This window comes from Mixophyes fleayi, chromosome 4 (assembly GCF_038048845.1).
Source record: "Mixophyes fleayi isolate aMixFle1 chromosome 4, aMixFle1.hap1, whole genome shotgun sequence".
Taxonomy (NCBI): Eukaryota; Metazoa; Chordata; class Amphibia; order Anura; family Limnodynastidae; genus Mixophyes; species Mixophyes fleayi.
In genome coordinates, this window is record NC_134405.1 from 171,117,971 (window position 1) to 171,128,491 (window position 10,521).

A 10,521-nucleotide genomic window follows, 5' to 3' on the forward strand; every position below is an offset into this window, starting at 1 on the left:
TTTTTCTTATAACCACATGCCATGCTGGTCAGATGGCCTCTAATTACTGCTTTGTGAGCCTCCCATAATACTATTAGAGATGAATAAGTGATTGGCCAATTACATCACTGTGGTTTCAAAGCACAAAAAGTATTTATTAACATGGATCACACACTCAAAACAAATAGATTGTACAATAATGACCAGATGCATGAAAAAGGGGAAAATGAACAGAACAGAAATATCACCAAGACTAGCCTGCGGGGTTAGCTAGCACAAGAGCTTCACTAGGATTCTCTCTTCTAATGTGTCAGAGTAGTACACTGAGATATGGGATAATGAGATTTTAGGATGAGAACTAGCGAATTTAGCACAGAAATGGACAATGAGAAGAGTTTACTAACCAAATTCAATGTAGAATAGTGAGAGGCACTAGAGAATGTTTGACATCCCAAAGTAATGTTGAATCTGGAAAAAGACTCAATAAATGAATATTAGTACAGCTTAAGTGTATCCAATGTCTAAGTTAGTATTTCCTTGGTATTGATTGTTTTTGAGTAAATACCAAATTCAATGGGAGAGCAATTCTGATTTCCTCAGACCTCTTTGATGAATGGAAGCCTTGTCATTAGCAATACATATGCATATTCTATTGCAAAATAAGTATCTATGTGAATATGTTGGAACAATGATATTAACAAAAGTGATGCGGTTACATCTCGCCACTACGAAGCAATTACACACGACCGCATTAGCAGTGACATGCAATTGTTAGTCTCGTCGAATTGTGATCACATCGCACACAAGGAAAATAATTTATAAGCAATTCAGATTGATTGCTTTAACCGATTATTATAATTTATCGTTAACAACACCATTGGGGAGGTCTCTGGGAGGTAATTAATTTGCAAATAATCAGTCAGAAGAATTTGAATTTGCATGTTCTAGTTAATTCCAGTGGTCATACCAAACTACGGGATGTATTTGTGCTGCTTGCAGTTTCCAAGTTTAAGTTGTGGCTGAGCAGGATCATATTAATCCTAGAATAGGAGTTGTGGACATTGAAGAATAATGGGTAATCCTGTGTTGTTGGTTCCTTAACCCTCCAAATGTAATAAAGGGGGTGAACCTTAAGAAGGTCTGATAAGGCTTTTGACTTCTGCGCATCAATATTATCTACAGGGTGGGCCACAAGGAAAGATCAACAAGAGTATTATTTATAACAGTGTTAAAGTCTCCCGCCATAAGGATCTCACCTCTCAGGACTTTAGCAAGGATGTGGCTTACTTTAGTCAGAATGAGATGCTGGCTTTGATTGGGTGCTTATATATTCACTAAAGTGCAAACAATATTGTTTAGTTTACCAATAAGGATGAGGATTCTAACGTCCTTTTCCATATATGAGTCAATAAAATTAAAAGTTTTATATGTAAAGCTATCAATATCGCCAATCCATTTTTCTTTTGTCTCAAGCCGCATATAAGGAATGTGTGGGGGATATGCCCGAGATTGACGTTCTGGATGTAGGTGTTATGAGAAGTGCATTTCTTTTCAATGTAAATAATTTTAATAAATATTCTAGAATTCAAAATCCATATGCATATAGTATATGACAATCTCCCAGATCCTTTCTTGAGTCCAATAATAGGAAAATAATCTAGCATTAATTCAAAACCATTTAATAAGGGGAATTTCAAATAGGAATGTGCTTTGCCCTGACTTTATTTTTTGCCTTTTCCATGCACAGGTGAAGTAATGCGAGTCTGCAAAAGCGTACTACTAGTCACACAATTTCATTACGCATTGGGGAGGGCACTATGGCTGGTCGAGCAATGGCACTAAAGCAAGCTTGCTCATTTGTAAAGCATCATTATATTTTCCGTATCTGGCCATGTAATGAAGCTACTGCTGTTTGAAAATGAAAACCACTGAACTTTGCTGATGTTTAAAAATCTGATCAGGAAACTTAATTCTTCCATAATAGTTTTTGCATGTCACATAATGACCTCTAATAGGCCACGTATGATTGGGTTGGACAGCCCTGCTCTATGTAGTACATGGATACATTCCTTCAAGTCTATGTTTAATGCAGAGAACATTATGCACATTTGTACTCTATATTTATTCTAAGCCAATTTTTCCTTGGAGCTATATAAATAAAGGTCAATAATAAATCTCTAATATTTGATACAGTGCTTTACAGAGAATTTTTAAACATGTTCCATCTGTTGGCTGCTTTTTGTATAAACACTTATGGACAGTAAACATTTTAACACTGGAAATTTAAGCATCAGGTTGTATAGAAAGATTTTTTTTTTATGTTTTTTCCTATTTTCAGTCAAAAGTAATCTAAAACTAATTTTAACTAAATTCAACAACCTATCATTTGGTTTGTCACTCTTTTATTAAAATATTACTATTTGTAGTATATTAAATGTAGAATACTAGTTAACTTTTTTTATCTTAAAAAGCACAGTGCTTTATGCGAGAGATTATTGAACAAGAAGATAAATTAGGCACAGTGTAGTAGGCTGGTAAATGGAGACCAATGTAGAGATTAGAGAAGAACTAGTAGAGTAGTAAAGGCCTTTCTTTCTGTTGTTGCAATACCATTTATTGAGGGCACTATCGTACATCTACTTTTTTTCAACTACTTGAGGAAATGAATCTGTATAAACAAGATACGTCTAAAAAAAGAAGTCTAACTTAATGAATGTCTTTTCCATTTAGATTTCGGAAGCTTTTAAAAAGTTTGGCCTGTCAGACAGTGATTCTGGAGTTCTTGTTGTTTTGACTGACGATGGGACTAAAACTTTGTGTTTTGAAGAAGTAATCTCTCACGTGGAAGGCCAGCAGGTGCCTCTAGCAACTCTGTCACAGCTAACAGACTTCTCAAAAGTGAAAAAGGTACCAAAAGCCACCAGTTCTTAAGTTATTGTAGGTTATTTTAAATGCATTGTTTAGTTCTTATTGGGATCATGTAGCCGGGATAAACTCTAATCTCCTCTATGATATAATGAATTATGTGTATCCATAAGACTCCAGCAGAGTAGCACAGAAGAAACCAAATCTAACTTCATTTAACTCCCTTACCCTGGGGGTTTTAGTCACACCATTAAAAATGTGTTATTACCTTATATCTGTATGGAAAAATAGTCTTGCATTTTGTGACCATAGATAATCATGTTATCTAAGTAATCAGTTATTACAGTGTATAGAGATTGTGTTCAACGTTTTTATTTTCTCTGTAGTGCAAGGATGAGAAGAACATTTCCTTTGTTTGCTGGAGGGTTAGGGAAAATATGATAGGTCCCTACTACCTCAGTTTTATATGTGTAACAATGTTAACTTCCCAGTTGGAAATATGTTTTTCTGTGCTTGCTGCACACTTTTGATGGCACATACACTATATAGACAAAAGTATTTGGCCACACCTGTTAATTATTGAATTGAGGTGTTTCAATCAAACCCTTTTGCCAAAGGTGTATAAAATCAAGCACCTAGCCATGCAGTCTCCATTTGCAAACATTTGTGATACAAAATGGGTCGTTCTGAATAGTTCAGTGACTTCAAGCGTGGTACTTTATTAGTTTGCCACCTTTGCAATAAGATGGTTCATGAAATTTCATCCCTGCTGAATATTCCACGGTCAACTGTAAGTGATATTACTAGAAAGTGGAAGCGTTTAGGAACAACTGCAAATCGACCACAGAAAATCACAGAGCGGGGTCAACGACTGCTAAGGCGCATGGTGAATAAAAGTCGCTAATGCTCTGCTGATTCCATAGCTGAAGAGTTCCGAACTTTCACTGGTATTAATGTAAGCACAAAAACTGTGCTGCGGGAGTTTAATGGAATAGGTTCCCATGGTCGAGCAGTTGCATGCAAGCCTCACATCGCCAAGAACAATGCCAGGCATCTGATGGAGTGGTGTAAAGCACACATACACTCGTCTGTGGAGCAGTGGAAACTTGTTCTGTGGAATGACGACTCACGCTTCTCTGTTTGGCAGTCAGATGGGCGAGTCTGGGTTTGGTGGATGCTGGGAGAATGTTACGTGACTAACAGCATTATTCCAACTGTGAAGTTTTGTGGAGGAGGGAAAATGGTATGGGTGTGTTTTTAATGGTTTGGGCTAGGCCCCTTATCTCCAGTGAAGGGCAATCTTAATGCTTCAGCATACCAAGTAATTTTGGACAATGCTATGCTTCCAACTTTGTGGCAACAGTTTGGGGAAGGACCTATTCTATTCCAACATGACTGTGCACCAGTGCAGAAAGCAAGGACTACAAAGACATGGTTTGATGAGTTTGGTGTGGAAGAACTTGACTGGCCCGCACAGAGCCCTGAACTTAACCCCATCGAACACCTTAGGGATGAACTGGAATGGAGATTGCAAACCAGGTTTTCTCGTCCACCATCTACAGAATGAATGAGCAGAAATTCCCACGGAAACACTCCCAACATCTTGTGGAAAGCCTTTCAAGAAGATTGGAAACTGTTATCCCTGCAAAAGGGGGACCAACTCCATATTAAAGTATATGTATTTGAATACAATGTCATTACAGTCGCTGCATCCGTATACTTTTGTCCATATAGAGTATATACAGTACCATTCAAAAGTTTGGACACACCTGACTGAAAGTATGTTTCTCACGATCATAAAGACATTTTTATCAAAAGGTTTATGCTTAATTATTTGAAATTAGTTTCTTAGGCATAAAGTTCAGTGTTTATATTTTGTTCAGGTATGAATTTATTTCCAGAACAAAACTTTTAATGAAAAAAGATAAGATATTTTCAAATGCGCCCACAACAAGTAGGTTTCTTTTAGACCTTCAGTGAAATTTAGAGGTGGAGAAAGTTGAACCACAATTATTAATTCATCATTTTAAAGGCAAGCAATGTAAATGTTTGCTGTGACAGGGTGGATCTCCTATGCCACACTGGCATTTCTTTATAACAATTGCGCCCCTCTAAACGCAGTAGGAGGGGCTCTGCTACCACCACTGATCCTTTACTGGCACCCAGAACCTCTTCCTTCTGGGTAACTCTTGCTGCTAATGTACTCCCTTGTTGGGCACCTGAGCTGGTACCCTTGACCTCTTCCTTCAGATCAGGATTGCTGTGGATGGCTCCCCCTGGCCTATCACACTGGCTAGAGCTGCAGGGTAGTGGGCAGAACGTTGCTATTAGATGCTTGGTCCCAACCTAGGAACAGCCAGATAACGGATTTGAGTGGCCTAATCTGTAGGTCTCCGGAATTACAGCAGGTAAATAGGCGTCAAAAGCAGGATCTTGAAGCAGAGATCTTTATTAGCTGAAGTCCTCATAAGGACAGTTCCGCACTAGTTATTGGGACCAATCATCTCCACAAGCTCAGATGGTATAATACAAAACATGGTGTACAGTTCTGACACACATGTTGGCAGAGGGAGTAACCCAGATCCTAGCTGGCACCACAATGTCTGAGGTATTACATTTGATGTTTACCCTCGGGTTGTAATACTGTCTAGACTTGGAGAAAACGCAATTTCAAACTTAATAAAATTTACATCACACTGTGATTTTCAAAATCACTTGCTGTTCCATTATTCAGACAAGTTCTAAGACAGGATGAAAAATTACACAGAATAAAAAGGTATTGACCCCCTGCTGTGCATTCAGACTAAAAAGATATATTGGTCACTCACTGAGATAAAGACTTAATTAGCATGGGGGTTCCTTTCTTACAAAAACAAGCTTCCTCCAACATGGCATATTGCCTCATAAATCAGTACATGAACAAGATGAAAATAATATATATACACGCGCAGCGCTCGGACTTGGCCCCTTCTGGCACTGTGCGTCAGTTACTAACCTGCGCCACAGCGCCCATACATCAAATGTTTACATTTAAATTAATATACCCTTTAATACAGCTTTAATACCATATTGCTGAGGTTTAACCCATTCAGCACAGCAACATCAGGTAATAACCCGTTCAATGCTGCAGCAGTCTACTTGTCATGTGGGAGGTGAGGGGGACCCTGCCACATGTGTCTTTTGAAAGTTAATTTGTGGAATTGCTTTACTTGTTGCCTAATGGCAAACGGTTGTTGTGACAAGGTGGGGGGGGGTATAAATAGTATAATATGGCAAGAACAGCTCAGCTTGGCAAAGATAAATAAGTCCATCATAATCAAATGAAGGTCAGCAATACGGAAAATTGCAACAACTTTGAAAGTGCAGTGACAAACGCCTTAAAGCGTTTTAACAAAATATTCTCTCATGAGGATGGCCACAGGAAAGGCACACCAAGAGTAACCTGTGCTATACAGGATAAGTTTTAGAGCCACCAGCCTCTGAAATCGCCTATTAATAGCACCTCAGATTAGAGGCAAAATAAATGCTTCACTGAGTTCAAGCAACAGAAACATCTTAACTGTTTCATCATCAACTGTTGAGAGGAAACTGTGAATCAGGCCTTCATGATAGAATTGCTGCAAAGAAACCATTACTGGAGGACAAAAATAAGAATAGAAGGAACACAGACCGTGGGTTTCATACCAGTGGAAATCTGTCCTTTTGGTCAGATGAATCAAAATTTGGGATAGTTGGTTCTAACATTCGTTTTTTCGTGAGAAACAGAGAAGTTGAGTGGGTAATATCTGTATGTGTGGTTCCCATGTGAAGCATACAGGAGGAGATGTCATAGTGCTTTGCTGTTTACACTGTTAGCGATTTATTTAGAATTGAAGGTCTATTTAACCAGCATGACTACCACAGCATTCTGCAGCGACACACATCCCATCTGGTTTTAATTTATATAACCTATTTTGCATTTTCAAGGTTTTTTTTATTTTTATTATGATTTCTGATGCTTTCTAATGGGATAAAAGCATATTATTTCTGGAATCTTTTTAATCCATAATACTTCATACTTATTAGCTAGGGTTTTTTTTTCTCTATAATTTGAAGCATCATTCTTAAAATCTACTTAAACCCATTGTATTGTGTATCAGAACTCTTTCCAGTAACTGTTGGAGTAGGCACTCTGTGATCATATCTTTGTATATGATCATTATCACTCATGGGCAGTTGATTAATTTTTTTTCCCTCCCTGTTTTTCTGAGCTTTATGGACTCCAAACAGGAGATTGGTTAGAAACACCTTTAATACAGGTATGCAATCTAATCTGGAGATTTTAGCTGACATGTATTAAGCGAGTTTGAAAATAAAGTAGTAATTCCCTTCTATTTACTGCAGTAGAACTTTGCAGGTTGCAAGAGTTACTGTTAGACTTTTATATTGTTGAGTTCAGTATTACTTTTGGTGCTTTTGTTTTTCAACTGTGTTCAACTGTTTTTCAGCAGAAAATGAATAACTATTTGAAAATCATCTTATTACTTGTGGCATATGAATTTGTAAAGAGAATGGATGAACATCTAGTTTAATTGAGTGCTTGTAATAAATTACCATTAGGTGATCTGAATTGTAAATGCTTAAAAGGTTGTGTTTCATGGCTGATCTAATGATGTAGGGGGGTAGTGTTATGTGCAACAAAACTTTGCACGAAGGGGGAAGAGTGTTAGCTAAATTTTGTACTCCAACTTCTGCAGTACCAAGCTTTTCTATTGCAAAATCAGTTTGTTGACACTTTCCTGAATTTCATAATCTGTCTACATTTTTTTGTTTTATTTACAGGTCTATAAAATTGCTACCCAAGAAGAAAAAATTGGTTCTATATTGGATGCCGTTATCTGTAGAATGTCAGTGAAAGATGTCTTGTAAGCACTTTTTGGTGTATTTAATTGAAACCACACACTACTCCAGTAAAATCCATGGAGTGTATGGTACAATTTTATATTTATGTACTGTGTATTTATGTACATCTTCAATGAGTTTTTTGTTTGTTTGTTTTTTATAAATAAATTAAGCTGGTATTACGTATGTGCCTAGTGTCTGACTAAAAAAAATCATATGATCCAGTTAGCCAAAGAGCCTGAATTGACAAACTGTCTCCTGTCAGTCTACCATATTTTATCCACCACAGGCTTAATATAATTTGTATTGAATACAATAATGCTATTATAAACAAGGGCACCAGCCAATTTAGTGCGCCAACCATTCTATGTTCTATAACTTCTGTGTTTGCGTTTAGCGTGATTAATAGCTTATTTTCCTATTAACTACTCTCCATAGCAATAAAACACTTTCTCTGTAATTGACTTGAGAAAGACACTCTTTTCTCAATTCTTATGACCACATAGTATAGACAACTATTCCTTTGATCTTTTTCAACTTTTTTTTATCAGGCTAATACACTCTGTCTGGTTTGTTAGTTCATTTTCTCTGGGAGCCCCTGTGAAGACAACCACCTCCACCCCTCCTCAATGAAACTTTTTTTTATTTTTTTCTAACAATGCTTGCGAATGGAGAAAGTACTTACGCTTTCATCCAGGTGCGGACCTTGTGAAGGTCAAGAGGCTTCAGCTGGATCTCATTGAAAAAGACAGTTAACGCCATCCTGAGATGTCTAAAGCTGCCAATGGCTTGCTGGCAAATTTTAGCCCAAGGGGGCTAGACTCTGCTCAGTAGCCTATTAATACATTTTAAAGAGAAAAAATGCAGATTGGCCAGTGACACAGCCCAAAGTAGCCCACTATGGGACCGGCCCGAGAGGCAGATGCTAAATAAAAAAAATGTTAAAAAACAATACGTGGTGAACACGCATTTTGCTGGTGTTTACTACCACATTTGGCTCTTCACATCTTGTCAAATAGACCACTAAAATTATTTTAAAGAGTAACAAGCACGGAGTTCTCTGTAGTTTAAGAGAATTGGGAAATATATTTTGTGAGCAGTTATTGTAGTCCAGACAGCCAGGTTTCTCTGCCATTACCTACAACTGCCAACAGCTGAGAAGGGACTCCACTTTTCTCCATGAAGTAAAGATAACCACAGCAATCTTCACTTTTACAATGTATGCCAGAAAGTTAATCAGAATACATTTTAGTTATTAAATAAGTTCCTTCTGTTTTTCAGCTTTCATGATTCCCTCTTCATCCACCATGATCCAGTCCACACAGTCTTGTTAAAACCTTTACTAGTATTACATTCCTGAAAAACTTTCTTTATACCTTTCTGTTTTTTTCCTGCACTGTTATAACAGTGAGGACTGGGGACACTCAGGAATTACTGTGATTCACATGTTGATAGTCATGGCAACAAAGATAGATTGTCATACATTTTTTTAAACTGGCACTTTTTCATATGCCCTTTCAGCAAACACAAAGTGCCACCATTGTAAACAAAGGTAATCTTTTTCTGTCAAGCTAGGATAGTTTTGTTTATGTATTCATAATTAATAGCTTGCTGGAGCTAAACAGGTGTCACAGTGATTCATATCTGGGCACTGACAGAATAGCCAGAATGATCACTATAGTTCAGTGCTGAAACACATCCAGTGCTACTCGTTCAGATGATATAAGACCTTCTCTAGCACATTTCTGTAAAACAAGTTTCTTTTCTTATGTTTTTTTTACCTGTCACTGGCAAAGTAGAATATATTAAACATATGTTATTGTAAAGGTTTCAACCCAGCATACACAGAACTTCATGCCCATGCTGACTTAATGTTTACTCTGTTTTAGTGGTTATCTTTTTATATTCGACTGCCTCCTGGAGAGTCGAAGTATTTGCAGGGTTAAGGGGGTGCCACCATTTTGATGTTTGCATAAAATGAAATATGATTGTCCTCCTTAAGTTGTTTAATAAAAATAAAATACATTTGTCTAAAGTGTCGTCTTTTGTGATTGCTGTCCAATATAAAAATGTTGTGTTTTGTAACAAACTGCAGCACTCATGGTGTTTAGCAGGAGATATAGACTCCAGTGTCTGGTGGCCTCTGCTACAACATACAGAACTAACAAGAGGATGCGCCCAAAAGTGCTAGTGATGCAATATAACAAATAAATAGTAAAAACGGATCTGTTGACAAGGATCAGTTGGTCTGTGACATTTGAGATCATGCAAATAATAGTAGTGCAGGATCTCAGGTTAAAGTGGAGCCTGTTTAACAAATGTTACAACATAGGCCGAAGACTGATATGCACATAATGAAGCAACAGAGAGAAGATTAGAATCGGGATCCAATTTATCAAATAGTAGGGAGGGCAGAACTAAAGTCACAGAAATCTGACAAAATGGGCCTGTATCTTTAAGGAATGTGAATGCTGATACGTGCCGTACTTTGCATAAAATCGCACAGCAACATCCAATTATTCTTTTAATGCAAAGAATACTTGCGACAGCCTGCAATTTAATGGGCAGAACAAGGAGAGGAAGGGACGCATACACTTGGACAATGTACAGTAAGGGCGTGCGGAGCTTGAGCTCACGCAGCAGCACCCAATTGAAGCTTTGGGCATCTTTAGGGTATGTTTTTGTTTTGTTTTTTGTCTTTCCTTTTTTATCACTTGCATCAGCTACAGTGCAGGTGTATGTGCTCAGTGATAATGGTGACTGTCGCCTATGCATGCTAGAACATGTTTGCAATCC

At 37.5% G+C, this 10,521-nt stretch overlaps 1 protein-coding gene across 1 annotated transcript in view; it reads left to right on the top strand.

The window, feature by feature from the left end:
* The window catches only part of TPRKB (TP53RK binding protein), a 17,670-nt gene extending 7,910 nt beyond the window's left edge, over window positions 1-9,760 (top strand). Inside the window, exons 4-5 of the mRNA XM_075208847.1 lie at window positions 2,710-2,886; window positions 7,666-9,760. Of these exons, the coding sequence (XP_075064948.1) occupies window positions 2,710-2,886; window positions 7,666-7,752 (264 nt within the window). The 3' untranslated portion in view covers window positions 7,753-9,760. The remainder of the gene's footprint in view (window positions 1-2,709; window positions 2,887-7,665) is intronic.
* Window positions 9,761-10,521: the final 761 nt, after the last annotated feature.